The sequence below is a fragment of the Ostrea edulis genome, chromosome 5 (genome assembly GCF_947568905.1).
Source record: "Ostrea edulis chromosome 5, xbOstEdul1.1, whole genome shotgun sequence".
NCBI classification, from domain to species: Eukaryota; Metazoa; Mollusca; class Bivalvia; order Ostreida; family Ostreidae; genus Ostrea; species Ostrea edulis.
This window is the reverse complement of record NC_079168.1, coordinates 86,677,575-86,699,020: the sequence shown is the minus strand read 5'-3', so window position 1 is coordinate 86,699,020 and position 21,446 is coordinate 86,677,575. Positions and strand designations below refer to the sequence as shown.

Here is a 21,446-nt window from a genome sequence, read left to right as displayed (position 1 = left end):
ATATTGGTGTTGAGGCATCTCTGTGTTATGTGAATTCATTTTCAGTTATGCTGTGATCCTTTAGAGCTAGGTTTGGGTCACAATATGGGGTAAAAAAATTCACGGGAATAAAGATTAATAAAAAATCTTTTAAAAATCACAACAGCTGAACAATGACAGGCCCAATGTGACTCAGGTGAGCGATGTGGCCCACAGGCCTCTTGTTTATGAAATTTTAATTTTCTTCTATTCAACTGAAAAAGTATATTTCTCTTCCGCTAAATATTTTTTTTCTGAAAACTGATATAATCTAGTCAATTTTCTAGAATGAAGCCAGTCTTTGGGGGATGGTTTTACATAATATAATATGCAATGTAGCAGTATAGATATTACACCACAAACATTCCTAGTGTCACAAGTAACCCCTTTGTCAGGTTATGATCAATTTTTATTTCTATTATCAAGATACGACCATATTGAACTGACTGGCTGCCAGTTCTTTATTTCAATTGCATTTACATGTAACTGTTCATCAAATTTGAACGTCGGCATTGGTATATATCATGAACACTAATTCGTACCAAGCCTGGGTGCCTCAATGTTTTCCTATAATGAGACTGAGCAGTCTGGCGTATTGTCTCCATTGTTTGCCTACAACCAGAAAGTTTATGCTTTATTTTCGTCATTAATAAATAAGTAAGTACACCATTTATTATAGTGTCATTTGTATATACAATGATTGATATACACACAATAATAAGCCATACATTGTGAAATTAATTTAAACCTAGCCCACTGGACCCATAAGTCTATGGAATATTAATGATGTTCGAGGTGAGCTTTTAATTGCTGTGGTCTCGACATCACAGAGCACGTGGGAAGGATTCATTCAGATTTCCGAGAACACTGACGCTAATTCACGATCGGTCTGTCTGCATCGGAACAAAAAAATTATTACTTTTTCATTCCGAAGCATGAATAAATTGCATGTCTGTCGTCTTTCTGTAAGATCAATTCACTATTTTTACCTCAACTTGACAAAGGTAATTCTTCAATGTAGAGAGTTTGAATCATTTTCTACCCAGAGTTCCGAGCCCTCTGGTGAAAGAGTTCAGATGAGGGAATGTATTGACCGGAAATGACATCACAGATACAGAAGCATCGCCTCATAGAGACGATTGATAGCCGTTATAAACACATACATGTACATATAGGGCTAGGGTGTGTCAGAATTTCACATGATCTCATAGTCATAGAACACGCGGGGAAGATTTGCTAATTACGACTCGGACCTGAAGATTGTTTGGTACCGTTGGTTGTTTGTTTTGTAACAAGAAAGGAGAAAATGAAACGGACCAGACCGGGATTCGCCACCGACCCTCTTGAATCTCTTGCCAAGTGTTCTACCGACTCAGCTATCTGGCCAGCGACGGTTCTTTAACGTGTCAACGCCTGCCGCGACATGGGACCTCCGATTTCAAGGTCATATCCAAAATACCTGTGATTCTCACTTCTAAATCCCGAGCGCTTGGCAAAGGAGCAGTCACTAAATACATGACTGTTTACGTCTTAGGTCTGACGCGGCCATAGCACGAGCGCGGCTCGAACTGATGGCTTCCCGGTTACGAAGAGAACGCTCTATCACTGAACTAGTGCGACTGGTCTGACCTGTAGACAAAAACAGTATGGTACAAAGTCATTTGGGAAAATCTGTAGATGTAGAATCTTGTTTGTTTAAATCATTATTCGCCAGGTCGGGATTAAGTTAAAAGTGAAGCGTTTCAGATAATTAAATATATTGACATTTAAAATATATCTCTGGAGAATAGCAATCTTCTTGACTACAAATGGGCATTAGGACTTTATACATACACACTCACGACTTAAGTTTTAGTTGTAGTTTATGTTAAAAATGACTCTCGAGTCGGGGTGAACTCCACACACACACACACACACACACACACAAAAATGGAATGTGATGTGTCTCGAAACTGTGGTCGATAAAATATGAAGATCTGGTTTTCAAGTATTTTATGTCCAAAGAACTTTAGGAGAGTGTTCCTTGTGTATATGTTAATATAGAAAGTTAAGAGACGAGACAAACGGTACTAAGCTTTTAAAACTCAAAATATCAAATATTTCCTGCAAGTAATTGTTTATCAGTACTGTACATGTATTAATTTTGTTATACACTGCCATTTTAGTGTGTCCAGCGAGTTCATTGGTCTTAAGGAGTACCGCCCCAACATATATCCTGACGGCACCGTCTACTATAACTTCCCGTCTGTGTTGGAGAGCATTTGTACCGTGAATGTGGAAAAGTTTCCATACGACGAACAAAGCTGCAAGTTATTGTTTGGTTCTTGGGCCTACCATGGCAATGATATGGACTTACAGGTAACATCGCGTGGTTACAACTGCAGTTTTGCAATAACCATTGATACATTGTACCCTCTCTGCTAAAGTCGCCTATGATGACAATGAAACCAAATCCGCAATCTGGGATGATTGATTGGGATTTTGAAACCGAATGCGGATTTTAAAATCCGCGATTTGTATTTTTATTTTATTAATTATATATATTTTTTCTATATTGTATTACATCCCATTGGAGAATTTTCCCCTCCTATAGAGACGTCACCAATTTTAAGTGAAGTTTTGCAAATCGTGACATGCGCATGACAATTACAGTCATAGTAATGGGTATTCTTATCGTGCCACGCCTACCGTTCAAAGTTGAAGACCCGTGACTCGCACCTCAGTTGCCGGGTACTTGGCGAAGGATACCTTTGTGAAACGTCTTAATTTGGGCACGGCGCCGGGGTCGAGAATCAAACCCAGGACTTTCTGGTCACAAAACGTATGGAGCGCCAAATTAACATAAACTCAAATAATTGAAGATATCTTCAATTATTTGAAGATATCATCAATTCAATTATTGCTCTCTTTAATTGAATTAATGCGCGCATTAAATCAATTATTGCTCTCATTAAATGAATTAATGCGCGCTTCAATTCAATTATTGCTCTCATCAATTGAGTTAATGCTCGCATCAATTGAATTAATGAGAGCAATAATTGATTTAATGCGCGCATTAATTCAATTATTGCTCTCTTCAATTCAATGGATGCACGCATTAATTCAATTAATGAGAGCAATAATAGATTTGATGCGCGCATTAATTCAATTATTGCTCTCTTCAATTCATTTGATGAGAGCATCAATTTAGTAGAAATATTGCTCGCAATAATGAATTTAGAGCTGGTATAAATAATTTGATGATCTCTTTAATTCAATTGAAGATATCTTTAAATCATTTACAATGCTTTTGTATAAGGAATTAATGCGCGCATCAATTCTTTTAAAGAGAGCAACAATTCAATTAAAGATATCATTAATTCAATTGTGGATATGTTGAATTGAAGATATCTTTAATTATATAGTTGCTCTCTCTAAAAGAATTATTGGTCTCATCAAATGAATTAAAGATATCATTAATTCAATTGAAGAGAGCAATAATTGAATTAATGCGCGCATTAAATCAATTATTGCTCTCATCAAATGAATTAATGCGCGCATCAATTCAATTATTGCTCTCATCAATTGATTTAATGCGCGCATTATATCAATTATTGCTCTCTACAATTGAATTGTAGCGCGCATCAATTCAATTGTTGATATCATTAATTCATTTGAAGAGATCATTAATTCAATTAAAGCGCGCATCAAATCAGCTGAAGAATTAATGCTCTCATCAATTCAATTAATGCACGCAATAATTCAGAATTGAAGATATCATTAATTATTTGAAGAGATCTTTAATTCAATTGTTGCGCGCATCAAATGATTTGATGATATCTTCAAATAATTGAAGATATCTTCAATTATTTGAGTTTATGTTAATTTGGCGCTCCATAAAAACGAGCACTTTAAACACTTGTCTACCGTTACTGGTCTGTCTTCAGAAATGGTTTTGCACGATTTGTGGTCGTGAATAAGTAACATAAACAAGGAGGGAGGAAGGCTTTCCCCCCTCTATTTACATGACAGTAAGGTTTTCGTCAAACGAGTCACATTCTAAAATCCGCATTGGTTGCTATGTAATGCTGCATTACGAACATAAAAAATTAGGTTTTATGTTTGATTGTTTTATTATAACAAAATACATCATTCCCATATCTGGATTTGAAATCCGAATCCGGTTTTGTTGATATTTATCAAGAAATAAACTTTTAACTGTGCGCATAGCGTCACTAAAATATACAGTTTCCATGCACGAATCAGTGATTTTTATTGCTGAAAAAATCAAAGTTGAATATCAATTTCCCTGCACAAAAACAACAGAGAAACGTATTTGATAGAAATATTTGGCTTTCGAATGGGGGTCTGAATATGGATATGTATTTTTCAAAAGTTGCAAGTGTCCGGTTTTCAGGGCTGACCGGTTTCGTGAGAATTTACTTGTAAGGAAATTTTAAGATTTCTGCCGGAACTTTAAAAATTGGCTGATATTTAGGGAGGACTGGATTTCTGAGGGGCGGGTTTGGAAAAGTTCTAATGCATATGCGCGGATGTAGGGAGTTGTAATACCCGGCCAAACCCACGGGGGTTCAACTTATTCAAGCTGTCCAATTTTCATTTATTAGAACTTGAATAGAATAGAATTAGACAGAAATATGTATTGTTGTCAAATGTCAGGCTGGATGCTAATTATGTCATAAATGTTGTCACACGAGCAGCTAACAGGACAGTCACTATACAGTCGTTATAAACGCAATGGTGGAAAGTAGTAGATGTATTCCTATAGCTGCCAATAGAATTTTCAGTTTTCCCGAAACTATCATGGTGGAAGGCAAAAATAGCCCTTGTCACTCCTCGTGCCTCTAGAAGTAGTTGGTATACATGTACGTTGGTCCTGAGCAGTGTACCCTTTTTGATACTGATAAATATGTTATCAAATTTGGAAAATGTTCTTTCAGTACAAGAATCCCGAGGGCGACTTTTCGTCGGCTGTTGCTAACGTGGAGTGGACTTACGTCTCCATGAAGGCAGAGAGGCATGTTTTGTACTACGGTTGTTGTCCGGAACCGTATCCTGACGTCACGTATTATCTCGTGCTGAAGAGGAAACCCAACTTTTACCTGGTCAATTTGATCATACCCTCCATGTTAATCACTGTCATGGCGGCTCTTGGGTATTTCCTTCCTGTGGAGTCGGGGGAGAAAGTTTCCCTTCAGATAACTGTCATGTTGTCCTTGGCTGTCTTCCAGCTTCTGGTGGCAGACAAACTTCCGCCGTCAGCCGACGCTACACCAATCATTGGTAAGATACATTTTCTGATATTTACATTCCCAGTGTTTTTGCCTTTGATATCTTTACAAATCGATATGATAGCCATTTCCTCATGAATGTGTTCTCTTTGTGAACAATGTGTGTATGAATCGTATTAAATATAGGATATCTGCCTCAATGACCGAGAATTCCGGCAGAAATGAAAGTTGATTGATTGATTATGATTTGACGCCGTTTTGGCAAACATTTCAGCCATTTTACGGCGGTTAACTAATTGAAATATGTCTGGTTATGGGTGTTTGAGTTTCCCTGACGGCCCCCAGTAAGCCTACTCTTTTTCTAAAATCAGGGAAACGATCTTTTGCGTGCCAAGGAGGTTGCGATCCTTGACACGGGACACCGTTTAACGTCCCATCCGACGGACATTAAAATGTAAATGTAAGAAATAAAAGCTTGATGACGTATGACGGTGTGAAGCGTCACAGTTCACTCTCATGTAAAAATGAAATTTATCTCTTAAATGCCAACACTATTAGTATACAGTAAAACACGGTTTTTACTTTGTTATGTTTAATACAGTTTTCGTTACTTTACTCTCATAATGGGATACATATCCATTTCGCAATAAGCATGAATTCGTTATAAGCATGTTTACTATACTTTTGCCAATACTAAACCTCGGAATGTTGTCAATGTAAAATTGTTGGATTCCCATGTTTGTATGTAGCGTATGTACTTTATCATGAACATCATTTATTCTTAATAGCATAACCCTTTACAAGCTTTCGTCAATTTGCTTCTTATAGGTGAAAGTAAAGATCCATTATTTATCTTTACAGCAACTTACTTCAACTTCTCGTTGTTCTTGGTTGGCCTAGCTTGTCTAATGGCAGTGATTGTCTTAGCAGTCCATTACCAAGGTAACAGACGCATGCCAGACTGGTTGTACAAGTTTGGAGTGGTTAAATTGTCCTGTATCACCTGTGTTTACCTGGAGAACAGTAAAAACACACCCGTGGAGGAATTTGTAAGTAAATGAAACCAGGACGTATATCAAATTTACTGAACTACATGTATGACTAGTATGTACATATGCGGCAAAGATTATGTGTCAGTTTTGAGTTTGTAGAACGCGTGAGCAGTAAGCATTAGGCTAGAAAGAAATGTGTATTGTAAGCATGTAATTGTGAAAGAAAAATATATGGTCATTCATGTGCTAAATATTTTTATGGAGTTTTGGCTTGTTGTCAGTTAAGCTGTGATGTATATGATTTGTTGTAGAATCAAAATACCATTGTTGTTAAAAGTGCAACCCATAAAGTTAGCCCAGTAAGAAGAAAAACTAAAGGAAGTTTACACGTGCTGGAACTAGATCAGCCTGTGGTGACGGCAGAAAAAGAAACCCCGCAACAAGATCCTGAGAGCACGGCACCAAAAAGAGTATATCAGGAGGACTGGAGGAAGTTAGCTCTAGTAATAGACAGGCTGTCGTTCTACATATTTGTAATTATAGGAACGATGGGCACTGGAATTGTTTTCTCTCAGTTTGGGATGTGATATGTGTTTATGTTAGTGGATGTACAGTTATATTTTAGCTTTTTATTGTGAGTGTTACTTTTCCATTTCCTTGAAAATTACAGTTAAACAATGACAAATCGGAATAGCTGCATCACGATATGAGATAATACAGTCATGTATATGCTACAGTGAAACTTGTGACTTGTTGGAGTGTATCGTTCTATTTAGTATTTGCTACAAATATAATTCAATGAAGCACTGTGTCAAGTTTTAAAAGGAATACGAAAGAGAGGAAACACGTGGAAACCAATAAACACAGCTTGCAGTTTCAACATTGGTTTTGACATGGCACAACAAAATGCTTGACACATTTCTTATACAGAATTATCTTCCTACATTTTCTCCACTTCTTCTTTCCCGTCACGGAAACCAGAATGGAAACTCACAGACTCTGTCTCGTTTTTGTTTTGATTCGAGTTTAACGCCTTTAATTGATTTGATTAGCTTTATAACGTCTTTAATTTGATTTGCGTTTGTTTAACGTTATAACACCTTTACCTTCGCATTATTACGCCTTCCATTTTCGTTATTAAGATTTACTTTCGAATAGTGTACTGTTTCTTCTATGAACGTTTTTCCGATGGATGACTCAAATACAAAATATTTTCAAAGTTATAGATACACATCAACAAATTAAACAAAACCTTAAATTCTTTGAAGAAATGATGGGCCCACATTTCTATTTGTGTACTCCACTCTCAGATTTTGAGCATGAGCATATGGGATATCAAGGTTGCAGAATAAAAGGGTTAAACTCACAGGTGATAGAAATACTTGTTAAAAGCGAATTTGGTATGGGACGTTATGTAATAATTGTTTTATTACCTAATTGAATACAGGTAATTAACATCGAAACCAGCTTCTGGAGCTTCTGAAACGATACCTGATCGGCCATCTCTTCATTTACAGGTAAAGTGCAAGATCCCATCGAAGGTTATTCGAGACGCGAGCTTCATTGGGCGACCCCCCCCCCCCCCCAAAAAAAATTGTATCAGTTAGCGAATTTATTTTTAGTCCAATATTGGAAAAATAAAATGTATTCACATAGGAGTATAATTTTTTTTCTTATTTGTTAGATCCAAATCAATCCGAAAGGTCGGAATTATTCAATCATATAATAATACTTATCACATCTACTAAAAGAATAATTACAAGTCGTCTTTTACCTATTGAATCGATACGATAGCATAAAACGAAGAACACCTCAGAGTGTGTACTAGTAATGGTCAAAATGTTGTAATGAAGATCTTTCATTAGATAAGTTTTTGGATGAAAGATATTGTTGTCAGATAAAATGTTTTAACTTTAATAAGTTCATGTCTTTATCAAATATAAAGCATATATCACTCCTGTATTTAAAAATAAGGGAAATGATCATCATGTTAATAATTACCGGCCTATTTCACTAACGTCTGTTGTATGTAAAAATCTTGGAAAAAATAATATTTAAACATATCAATAATTATTGTCTAGATAACAATATAATTAATATATATCAATCTGGATTTCAAGATCGTGATTCCGCCACTAACCAATTGCTTGAAATATACAACACAATAATATCAAACCTAGATAAAGGTAAAGATGTTCAATTTGTCCTCTGTGATATCTCTAAAGCACTTGACAGAGTATGGCACAAGGGCATTCTTTTCAAATTAAAACATTATGGTATAGCTGAAAAATTAATTAAGTTGGTTGATAACGATTTGTCTGATAGAACTCAAAAAGTAGTGTTAGATGGTTTTACATCAACCTCAATAGCTACCAACTCAGGGGTGCTTCAAGGATCAGTATTGAGACCCTTCTTATTCGTATCATATATTAATGATATACCGGGGTAATTGCCGATTTAACAAATTATGTGAGACTTTTTGCTGACGATACATCTATATATGTAATAGTTGGTGATGATACTGTTACATTGTAAATCTGTAAATTCATTATTAAATGATCTTGGGGAAATTGATAAATGGTCTAATAAATGGGCTATTGAGTTTAACCCCAGAAAAAACTGTAAACCTAGATTTTAGCAGGAAAAATATAAGTTATCCTGCAGTTTCATTTGGTAGAGATGGGCCAGTAATAGAAAAGGTTAAAACTCGTATGCATTTAGGATTAAATTTCCAACAGGATGGTGATTGGAGAACACACATACTTAATATTTATGCGAAAGCATGCACTAGATTGAATATATTAAGAATATTGAAACATATCCTTAAAAGGGATTCATTGATAAAAATTTACTTTGCTTTTGTACATCCGGTACTCGAATATTGTTTGGGATAATTGCTCAGAAAGAGATGTCAAATTACTGGAAGATGTTCAAATTGCAGCTGCAAGAATAACAAGAGGCCCATGGGCCTAGAATCGCTCTCCTGATACATTGTAGAACAGGCAAAACTTCTCACTAACCAAGATTCATCTCCAAAGACTCAAGATGCATCAACTGACAAAGTTTGATAACTGAAGTCAAATAGTATCTGAAATATTCAGATATAAACGTCAAATTCCAAAAGTAGGTCACAGTGACCTACTTTTTGGTCGACACATTCTGAAGACTCAAGACCCATCAACTGACAAAGTTTGATAATTGTAAGTGAAATAGTATCTGAAATATTAAAATATAGCCGTCAAATTTCAAAAGTAGGTCACGGTAACCTTTTTTTTTTTTGGTCAACAAACTATGAAGACTCAAGATGCATCAACTGACAAAGTTTGATGATCCTAGCTTTCATAGTGTCCAAAATATGCATCTAAAATTGAAAATGTGAAATTTGAATGTCTGCAAAATTAAAAAAGTATGTCACTGTGACCTACTTTTTAAAAATATAAATATGTTTCGAGGCCTCTAGACGCATCAACTTACAAGGTTTGATGATTCTAAACCTCTTGGTATCTGAAATAACCTAAAATGTATTCATAAATGATTAGCCATAAAATTCAGAAAGTATATCATGGTGACATACTTTTCAAATGACGCAGTTCAAGGTCCATGATCCATCAACTGACAACTTTGATGATCATAGGCTCAAAAGTGTCCAAGATATGCATCAAAATCCATTTAATAATAATTACCTGCGAAATTCAAAAAGTAGGTCACCATGACCTACTTTTGAGACAACATGATATTAGGTTCTAAGATGCATCAACTGAAAAAATTTGATGATCTTAGTCCTTATATTAAGCAAAATATCAAAGTTTTAACAAAACAAAATTTAAGGTCAACTTTGAAGTGACCTTGAGACCACACCCTTTGCCCCAGGATAATACCTTGAACATTTTTTTTATATCTACAACCTATCCTCATCCTTATGCATAAGTTTGGTGATAATTTGCCCAGTTGTTCTTGAGAAGAAGATTTTTTAGCAACCACTATTTTTGTGTGTACAAATGAAAGCCCTTGGGCCAAGGATACCCTGTGACAAATTTGACAAAAATTGGCCAAGGGGTTCTTGAGATATAGGCCTTTTTCCAAAAAGTTGGCGCACACCGCACGCCACACATATGGTCATGATTAGCTCTTTGAGCCTTCGGCTCACAAGAGCTAATAACTGGTTTAAGAATAAATTTATCAAGATCAATACTGCATGATGAACTTGGGTGGAATTTTCTAGCAACTAGAAGAAAAATACATAAACTTTTATTATTTTATAAAATAGTTTATGGATTAACACCCCAATATTTACAAGACTTGGTGCAATCATGTTTCCCACCTCAGAATTCTTACCCTCTAAGAAATCAGGACTCTCTTAAGTTTAATATTCCATTAGCTAAATCTGCCTCATATAAGAATAGCTTTATTCCCTCAACTATATAACAATGGAATGACTTATCTCTTGAAATTAGAAGTCTTCCAACATTATCAGCATTAAAAAAAACTTTATTGTCGAAAACCTAGGACATATTATAATTTTGGAAATCGAAAAACAAATATACTTCACTGTCAACTGCTAAACAATGCTAGCAATTTACATGCTGATCTATTTAATCATTTTCTGAGGGAAAATAAAATATGTGATCTGTGTGGAAATATTCCTGAAACTGTATTTCACTTCTTCATGAATTATCCAAAATACAATTTACAAAGACAGACTAATCCAAAGTTTGAGTAATGTGCAATTGCCGTTACTGTTAATACTGTTAACCATTGAACTTATTTTGAATGGAGATACATATAACAATCTTACATTCAACCAAAATATTGCAGTATTTGAAATTGTGCATGAATTTATTCTGTCCACAAAGAGATTTGTTTAACCAATTTCACATTTTGTCATAGAACCAATATCCGATTTTCTTTTCTTTTCATGTTTCCCTTTTGTTTTTCATATTTTGTATCTTCTGATTATGTTTATACCTACAATTAAAGTGCAAAATATTTATTAATTCCATACAATATTATAGCAGAATTGATTACAAGCTGCCATGTCATAAATTACCTATGTTATTACAATGTTCAAATCATTTATCCTTTGTGTAACACTATTTATATATTCTAAAGTTTGTGTGACCTTGTACCTTCTACGGAGAGGACTTGTATAGGCAGTGCCTGCTGTCCAATCCTATTATGAACTATCATAATAAAATACTGTCCACAGGGTCTTGCTCCCGGCTAGTAGAATTAAGTTTGGGAGCTTGCTCCTGGCTAGTAGAATTAAGTTCGTAAGCTTGCTTCCGGCTAGTAGAATTAAGTTTGGAAGCTTGCTCCCGGCTAGTAGAATTAAGTTTGCTCCCGGCTAGTAGAATTAAGCTTACTCCTGGCTAGTAGAATTAAGCTTGCTCCCGGCTAGTAGAATTAAGTTTGGAAGCCTATCGGAATCCCGGCGCCGCGTTAAATCTAGACGTTTAACACAGGTAGTAAAGTTTCTTCGCCAAGCGATGGGCACTAAAAGTGAAAGTCACGGGTCTTTCGGATATGACCTCAACAACTATGACCCTGAGCACCATGCAAAGGTCAAATTTGTGTCACTTCACCTAAAACTGACGACGTCTCTTCACAAGTGAATTTTTTTCCCCGAATGGAACTTATATATGCACTTCACCCCTGACAGATTCTTAAGCATATGTACCGCATCATTATGAATCAACCAGTTTTGGTTTGAGAGAACAAAAGAATAAAAACATCCTGCTTTAATACTCAATATTGTGTATAAAATCACACCTATTTTCTGCAATGGTACTCGTTTTCCTTCTTTCTTTAGTATAGAAAAGCAAAATTTTAAAACTAATCCGTCTAAAATATAAGAATCCGCAGGTGACTATTTTAGAAGCTCTTAACGTGGAGGACGCACTTGCGATTCAATGAAATCACTTCAGTTGACAGTTTTTAGTTACTGCGTCCGACTGATTACTTACACATATGACGTCATTTTCACGTGGTGACAAGTGTCTGTAGACTAATTATTACATGTAAATTAAACCTCAAATTGTATCCAAGTATAACACAACTATACTATAATCATTTAAATCGTTTATTTACCAAAATTATAAATGGTGCTCCTACCAAACCTGGTAATAATAAAATATGAGATTCTATTATCCATGAACACATGTTTTTTTTCCAATCACATTATTTCATAACAAGAGACCCATGGGCCACATCGCTCACCACATAATTAAACTTATTTTACCGTTTATATTTTACATACCATCGTAATAGTCTTGTAAGGTTTTAAAAGTAAATCAACATTTTAATGTGTACCACATATAATTTATTTGTTTCAAAGATTACTCCTAACAAATTATTCAATATGGATATTCAGTTATTATTTTCAGTTTTTAAATGTACATAATTGTAGTTTTTTTTTATGTCAATAATCTTTAAAAATGCAATGGAAGAATATCATGTTTTGACAAGCGTTATGCTTCAATTTCCAGTAAAAGTAAATTTGACTGAGTATTGCAGTTATCAAAGTTCATATTTAACCCAACTTCAAATCAAAACATCATATTAACTGCAGACATACAAAATGTAACGTTTTCACGTCTGTGTAAAATTACAACCACGCGCACTTGCTAACCCTAAACAGATTGTTTCCTAATCACAAGGCTGTACTTTTCCGTGGATATTGTATGGTTGCATACATTGTACTTTTGAGGTTGGCTGAGATTTTTAAAAGAATTTTCCAATGAATTAAAAACTGGCCCATCCAGTGGATCATATCTTGAATCTGGCTTTTCTGGTCAAGTGGTTCTCAAGTAGAGGAATCTTTACACATCCCACCCTAATCCTTAATTATCTCCCTTTGGTTGTAAATGGCATGGTCTTTCAAAATAAATGTATCCTCTTTACCTTAGGATGATTTGTGCAAAGTTTAATAAGTCGAGAATGTGAAAAATTTACTGATGACCAAAGGACAACAGACTAACTTTGTTCAGAGAAGCTCATTCGAGTTATAATGACTAAAAATTGTACATCATTGTATTGCAATTCAAAATAACGTAAAAATAAAAACACATGCTTAAGAACTCCCAATACACTGCACATCGTAAATACAGAAGAGTTTATGGCAAGGAGTGATCTGCCTCTCTTTCATGCTTTAAAGTGTTTGTTTTTAAATGCCTATTGAGTAAACACACTGGTAGTCCGGAGGTGTAACTAACCAGACACTATATGATAGAATATCTAGCTTATGATAGTGAGTGGAGACTTTTACATTTCTTTTATCTTCTGCATTGAAAAATCAGAATTTTTAAAGATTTTTATATATACTAGCATTGATACTCTATTTTTTTTAGCTTAGTTGTATTAATTCATTGCCCTCCCCCCCCCTCCCCTGGAAAAAAATGGGTCAGTGTATTTGGAGTCCCTAAAACTGACTTTAATTACAAAAAAACAAATTTAAAAAAAAAAAACAAACAAGAAAGAAAGAAAGAAAAAAAATTGAAATGATCTACATAAAAAACCCCAATTTTTTGGTGTTGACATATTAGCATTAACTAAAAATTGAAACATATCATCATGTAAAAGTATAATTTTTTGGCTTTGTGTATATGAATTTTATATTTCATACTGAACTATACCAACACACAAACGCACACATTTTCCCATAACCTGCAAACAGTTGCACAAGAAAAGCCTATTCATGTTTTTCTTCAGACATTCATGTCCAGTAAAACACACTTATAACAAACAGCTTATAACGAATTCAGGCTTAATGCAAAATGATATTTATTCCCCTATGAGAGAAAAATAACAAAAATCATATTGGATATAACGAAGTTTGGTTATAACAAACTGTTTTCCGCAGGTCTCATAGTTTCATTATGACCATGTTTTACTTACTGACATAAATCTGGATAATAGAAAATTTAAAGACTCAATAATATATCATAGAAAAATTTTTCTTGGTGTCAGAAACAAGTTTGTTATCAATATAAGAAATATTTGAATGCCACAAAATGTACAAAACATTTATCCCATATCATAAAAATTTGGGTTCTAAAGGAGTTACACTAGTTTATAATTTTGTAAACCATACTTGCAAATGGAAAACCGATTCCCAAAATATTGTTCACAAACAGCATGTCATCTAGACTCAATATTAGATAAACATCAATTTACACATTTTTTAAAAATACTTATTTAATGTTACACAATATAAAGAACTGCCACTCTGGTAAGATTTTCTTTGGTTTGATTTACAATATGGTTCAACTTTCTACCTTCAAATAAAAAATACATGAATTTACTTTTTCCTTATTGAGAGAATAAAGCAATCTTTAGGGTATTTCTGTATGCTACAATGTACATGTATTACCCACTAAAAGGCTTAATGTCTCACCTAAGAACACAATGAAAATAAGTAAGTAAACATACATGTTACAGTTATTTACACCATTACCATGGTAAGAATAAACATGTATTTACACCTAGTAAAACTGTACCATTCTTTCCAATACCCTAGAGTAGATTTTGCACATATTTTTCCAATGTGTACCAATTTTAGAGTAACTTTCACATACATGTACTTATTTTTCAATGTGTATTTTAAGGGTAAATTCCACACATTCCTTGGCAATGTGTACTTATTTTAGTCTAAAATCCACAAGTTTTTCCCTCCATATTTATTTCAACAACATTTTCTCAGTCAGACCATAAAAATATTATTATCTGATCCTATAATACGTAGTACATGTGACATTAATGTATGAAAAATAGGCAAGTAACAAATTAATCAATTTTATATTTTGCTACCAGGAATGTGCTGAACAGAGAAAGACAAATGTTAGACGTATCTCTGCTTCAAGTTATAATGCAACATTTTTAACTTAGATGATTGGTTAACTTCTGGGAAGATTTAAAGAACTACATGAATGGTGAAGATAACAAACAGTGATCAATCTCATAACTCCTATAAGCAATACAAAATAGAGTTGGGCAAACATGGGCCCCTGGATATACCAGAGGTGGGATATAATAATAATAAAGCCTTTATTTATCCAGGATTACATATTTAGTGATAACGCTAGTTTTCAATATGGTTCTGCAGATCAGGTGCCTAGGAGGAGTAAGCATCCTCTGTCGATTACATGTACAATGAAATGTGTCCTCTCAATGCCCTACATTATAATGCCAGAGATTACAAAGCTTGTGTTATCGCCTCTCTGAATCAAAGTAAATCCAGCATAAAACTACCCCAGCACATACAATTAGACATTTATTTCAAATTTCACTTAAGACAGATTTCAATTGATATATCAAATTATTGTGTCATATTTAAGTATTGCTGTTAGAATAAATTTTCCCTGGAATAAAACTTTTGGCATAGCTGCTTTTGTTTTGCATTAGCAGACATCAGCATGAGATTCAAATGTTTGTATAAATATCAGCAATGCCACATCACTAGGCAAAACAATATCAATAAATTGCACGGTTAAATTTCACACACTGTGAGACAATTGTGACAACTTGTACAAAATTAATCATTAAAAATATAAAACTATAACAATCCCAAAAATTATTCAACAAAGAATACATGTATGTCTGTATGCAGAAACAAGAAAATTATCCTGAAATTCTTCATAGAAATGTAGTTCTCAACAAGTTTAAATTCAATAAAATTGAGACATATTTGTCAACAAATTAACAGTATAGTGATGTCTATTAAAAAATAATTTGTAACTCTACAGACTCTTTAGCATGTTAGAGAAGTCATGCAAGACCTCTTTTACAGTGTGGTTCACCACAACATGTTTATCTCATGGCAATATCAAACTTTCAGCATTTCAAATTAAGATTTAATTATATTTATAAAAGTCCTTAGTATACAATAAACAATGGATAAAAATTATCCAGAACATTTCAGATTCCTTTATTTATTTCTTCCATCATTTCAATTTCTTTTTATCTTTTCCTAAAATTCCATACATCTCAAAAAACTAGGTGCAATAACATTGATTTCTGGTCCTTGTTTTAAAAGTACATTCTTTGATTTCTGCAAAATTAGGTGATTTCCATGTTAAATATCATAAGTTAGAATTAAAATCCCCCTACCCCATCAGACCAATTTCCATTTTTGGAATACGAGATAACAAAAAAAAAGAAAGAAAAAAAGAAGCAATTTTTTACTTCCCTTTATATTTGAAGACAGTATGTCTTACCCTAAAAATCATTGCTTCCATGCATGCACCAAAACATTTCACCTTCAAGTGACTTAAGAAAACTAGGAAGTCCATGAGACCAGAGTCCATTTTGAACTTTTACACTAACCGGATATAACAGGTATGGTTGGTAACATTTATAATTTTGTTTTCCCAGGAATAAACACTTCTGATTTTAAATCTTTGCTTCATCTGATTATGAATAAAGAAACTAAACATTCATTCATTCTTTGTTGCAGCAAAAAAGTTAAGGTTGTTTCTCAATCATTGTTTGCCTTCAAAACTTTATAAGGTTAATTGATAATTGTAGCTGATTATTGAACAGACCAACTAACCCACAGACTGGGATATCTAGTGGTGCGGTGAGGCTAATTACCAAGTGGTCAATCCTTGTTTTCTTAAATGTTAATGATGACCTTATGGGTAAGGTCCATTCCATTATTTGCTATTTTGGTAAGGAGCGACTTGTACATGTATAAACTTAGGTTTTAAAAGTAAATTTTAACCGATCTAAATTTTTACTTTGAAAGATCAAGATTCTCAAAAGATTGAAAGTTAAAAAAAAAAAAAACGAAAGTAAATTTCCTTATTTATATAGGCAATCAAATCTGGACTGGGAGATTACAACTTCAAGAGATTGAAGTTCAAACCATCTCGAGTCACCTATACTTACAACATAAAAATAATATAAAATTCCACATATCTCAATTTCAATGTAGTTAACACATGGCGCAAACATTTTCTGACCCCAAATTGAAAAAGGCTAGAAAAATACAGTGACTGTCTTTTAATATCTGTATCAGATTTGTTTATCTAAACCATTTAACAACAAAATCATACCTACAATTGGGTCATTTATGTAGTTGTTCTAAATTGCCATAACCTACAATCATCACAATTAAGGCCAAATAAGACCATTAATGAACCTAGTCCTTTAAAAGTCTGATTTCGTGTGAAATAGTTTGACCATTTCCATCTACTTGTTGTGATGAACCACTTCACTTAATTTCTAACATGCTTCACCTGAACACAGTGAATAGATGACTTGATGAATATAATACAAAATGTTACATGAGAATTTTATCACAACCTTCTGCTGGCCATGCAAAGTTGAGGGTGTAGTGACTAAAGTATCAGGGTACAATTACCATACAGGACATTGAGCAGTTTATACATGTGAATTAACTACTTCAAATACATGGAAACACAAAACTCAGTTGTCAGTTGGATGCAACACGAAATCTGACAAGAGAGTAATAGTATCAATTTTTGCAAAGAACAAGCCTACAAGCCTAAACAGTCACCTGAGTATTAGCTAGAAGTATCACAAGCCTTAAGGGCTAAGATCTTCTTGTTCTGCATATCTAAGCTAAAATCTAATATTCAGCATAAGTATAAAACAAGATATGTTCTTAAAACATACCTAAATGCCCCCAAAAGTGCCCATATTGATGAAGGACAGTACACACACACACACACACACATATATATATATATATATGCTACATTAATATTATATCACTGTTTTGGACCTGTCCTACAGTCAGAACCCTGGGATTGCACAATTCACAATTTTGGCACACCCCTTTCTGCTTTTCCTTAATATGCATTTACTATTCATATAGTATCATTAAAATTAAAAGAAGTCTTTCAAATGATAAACATCTAATAACTGACCAATTTGGCATCATCCTGGTACCAAAGCTCCTTATCCTGTGACATCATGCAATTTACAATTAAGGTAAATTAAAGGGCTACCTGCCCCTTCTTAATATCCATTTGGTTTCAATTTAGCATAAATAGCATTAAAGGAGATGTTATTTTAATGTTTTACACATAAGCATTATACATAATAATTCCGATGTTATTTATTACAATTGTTTTGATTGGACAAAAATAACACTAAATGAGAATTTACACATTAATAAATCTAAAAACGCTATGTATACATACGCGCCTGAAAACAAATAACATAGTGCGGGGAAACTATTTAATTTTTTTAAATTGATAATACAGGGAACTAATTGGAATTATAAGAATCAAACATTCTTTTTGAAGAATTTATCGATGTGTAAACTCAGGACATTTTACTCACAAACTTCACACAAAAGTGCTTTGCACTTTTATTTAGTTTGTGAGTAAAATGTCCAGAGTTTACACATTGATAAATTCTTCAAAAAAATGGTTAATCCTGGAGTCAGGACCCAAACCTTAAAATTGACAATTTTGGTAGAACCTTCCTACTCTGCATGACTACCCAATTTGTTTTCTTACACATGTGTGATTGTAGAGAAGATTATTTCTGATAATTGGTCAATTTATGGCAGTTTTTGTCCCACTCCTTAGACTGTGGATGAAGGAATCCTGAAGTTTAAAATGAAACAATTTAAATCCCCCTTGTCCCAGGGATGCTGCATACCAAATTTGAAAAGAAATCAAGTTAAAAATGTTCAAATTGTTGAATACACGACGAACAATGACAGACACAGACCAATAGCAATAGGTTACCTGAGTAACTCAGGTGTGATCTAAAAAGCAATCAGATCCTAAGGAGATATATACATGTACTATAGTCCCATTTTGTTTGGAGCAGCTACAACAAATTTAGTAAATTTCTAGTAAACACAAAAATTAGATGAAAGTTCTAAATTAAGTGAATGACATTTGACTGTGTTATTTCATCATTGATGTTTAAATAAAAAAATTAAAACTTTTAATTTTCCAAAAAAAAAACAAGAAGTTTTAACTTATCATAATCCAACAAAATTTAATTGGTTATACGTAAAGAGAGAGAAAAATTATATTCAGTCTTGAATAAGGATTTAAAGTCAATAAATCGAGATGTTACACAGTTAGCTGTGTAATTTTAAAACAAGTCCAGCAAGTTGACAACATTCACCATAATACTTTGGTCACTTTACTAATTGCACATGTACTTGTGAACATTAGCGTAATTACTCACCCTAGACCATCATTTAAAAATCTCACTTCAACAATCAATGTAAAAAAAAACACGACCTGAGCATCATTAAGACATGGAATCTGCTTCCATTAGCCATACTGTTTTGCACACCTTTAATAGCATACACATACATGTAGCATCTACACTGTGATTATTAGCATGGGCAGGGAACTAGGAGACTATGAGTAGAATGTGAGTACACTTGACTGGTTCCCTCTCAGAAGTAATATAGGAGGCAAGTCTTTAGTGAGGGTTTCTAACCAAGCCATGAATAGACCAGCTGGACATGTGCTCTTCCTTGGCATAGGCAAGGTCCTACAACACAAAGGCATACATTAACAGTGATATCAATGTGCCATCTAACTACAAAGGCATCCATTAACAGTGATATCAATGTGCCATCTAACTACAAAGGCATCCATTAACAGTGATATCAATGTGCCATCTAACAACAAAGGCATCCATTAACAGTGATATCAATGTGCCATCTAACAACAAAGGCAGACTGTATTGTTCCTTGTAACATCACATAGTAGAACATGACAATAAAGAAAATATCAAACTACATAATATCATAAATATACTGATGATTGTATAGCAATGATAAACCACACTGAGGTATCTGGTTGACTGTGGTGGTGATAAGATACTTACATTACAACCACACTGAGGTATCTGGTTGACTGTGGTGGTGATAAGATACTTACATTACAATTAATGCTGCATCTTTTGAATGCTGTAACAGAAGTTCTCTCAGACGGATATTTCTCTTGGTCTACAATGACACAAAATTAATCATAACTTACAACTCAATATCACACTAAATCTCATGAATAAACATGTTTAAAGCTTATCTTGACGATGAATAAATATTTTTCATACAGATTTTTGGGACAAGACCCTCATTACACATACATAAAATTCAAAACACAAACTTACTGCTTTTGTGATATATTTCTAATAGCCTTCAGTCATTTTTCACCAATAGAGGTAAAATACTATCCACTTTTAAATACTCCACATCGATGCGAAAGACATCTTACTGTCACAAATGACTTAAGTAAGCTGATTATGGTTCAACATCTTATTTGTTAATGCCCAATGCGCAGTATTTACTGATAAATGTATTACAAACTGGTATCTTATAAAGACTTCACAGATGAAATGATGAAGGACAGGAGCAAAGAGAGGTAACTCATTTAGTCAACAAAATAACCTACATGTGTTATTTTTCTAAAAATGCATTTGCATTAAGTCTCTGACTGCAAATAAAGACTACAGATGTAAAACTATTAAGTTCCTGGTCCTCTGAGTGCCCTGTGACCTACTTTTACACTCTGTGTGTGTTGATACTGAGTGACTGACTTTATTTTTACAGATGTAAAACTATTAAGTTCCTGGTCCTCTGAGTGCCCTGTGACCAACTTTTACACTCTGTGTGTGTTGATATTGAGTGACTGACCTTATCTTTCAGTAACAGCTTCTGTTCTTCCGTGATCTTCCAGGGAAATTTCTCTGATGTTTCTCCCTTCTCTTCATCTAGCATCCACCCCTCTAATAACTTCTCAAAATTCTTCATGCTGCAAAACAAAGAGACTTAGTACTGAATATTTATTCACATTCCACGAGTTGAGGTATATGTAAATATCTATTGACGTTTCACAAGTTGAGGTATATGTAAATATTGATGTTCCACGAGTTGAGGTATATGTAAATATTTATTCACGTTCCACAAGTTGAAGTATATGTAAATATCTATTCACGTTCCACGAGTTGAGGTATGTATATGTAAATATTTATTCACATTCCACGAGTTGGAAGTACATGTTTATATTTATTCACGTTCTACGAGTTGAGGTAATGTAAATATCTATTCACGTTCCACGAGTTGAGGTACATGTTAATATTTATTCACGTTCTACGAGTTGAGGTATATGTAAATATTTATTCACATTCCACGAGTTGAGGTATATGTAAATATCTATTCACGTTCCACGAGTTGAGGTACATGTTAATATTTATTCACGTTCTA

General features: G+C 33.9%; 2 protein-coding genes across 5 annotated transcripts in view; one reads left to right on the top strand and one right to left on the bottom strand.

Moving 5' to 3' along the window:
* The window catches only part of LOC125651899 (neuronal acetylcholine receptor subunit alpha-10-like), a 19,281-nt gene extending 11,821 nt beyond the window's left edge, over positions 1–7,460 (top strand). The window contains exons 5-8 of the mRNA XM_056166619.1: positions 2,184–2,376; positions 4,959–5,301; positions 6,111–6,298; positions 6,553–7,460. Of these exons, the coding sequence (XP_056022594.1) occupies positions 2,184–2,376; positions 4,959–5,301; positions 6,111–6,298; positions 6,553–6,828 (1,000 nt within the window). The 3' untranslated portion in view covers positions 6,829–7,460. The remainder of the gene's footprint in view (positions 1–2,183; positions 2,377–4,958; positions 5,302–6,110; positions 6,299–6,552) is intronic.
* Positions 7,461–12,306: 4,846 nt separating this feature from the next.
* Positions 12,307–21,446, bottom strand: part of LOC125651891 (solute carrier family 12 member 3-like) — a 66,253-nt gene continuing 57,113 nt past the window's right edge. For all 4 annotated transcript variants that reach the window (XM_056166615.1, XM_056166616.1, XM_056166617.1 and 1 more), the window contains 3 exons: positions 20,877–20,994; positions 20,122–20,189; positions 12,307–19,729 (listed from right to left, as the gene is read on the bottom strand). In XM_056166615.1, the coding sequence (XP_056022590.1) occupies positions 19,594–19,729; positions 20,122–20,189; positions 20,877–20,994 (322 nt within the window). In that variant the 3' untranslated portion in view covers positions 12,307–19,593. The remainder of the gene's footprint in view (positions 19,730–20,121; positions 20,190–20,876; positions 20,995–21,446) is intronic.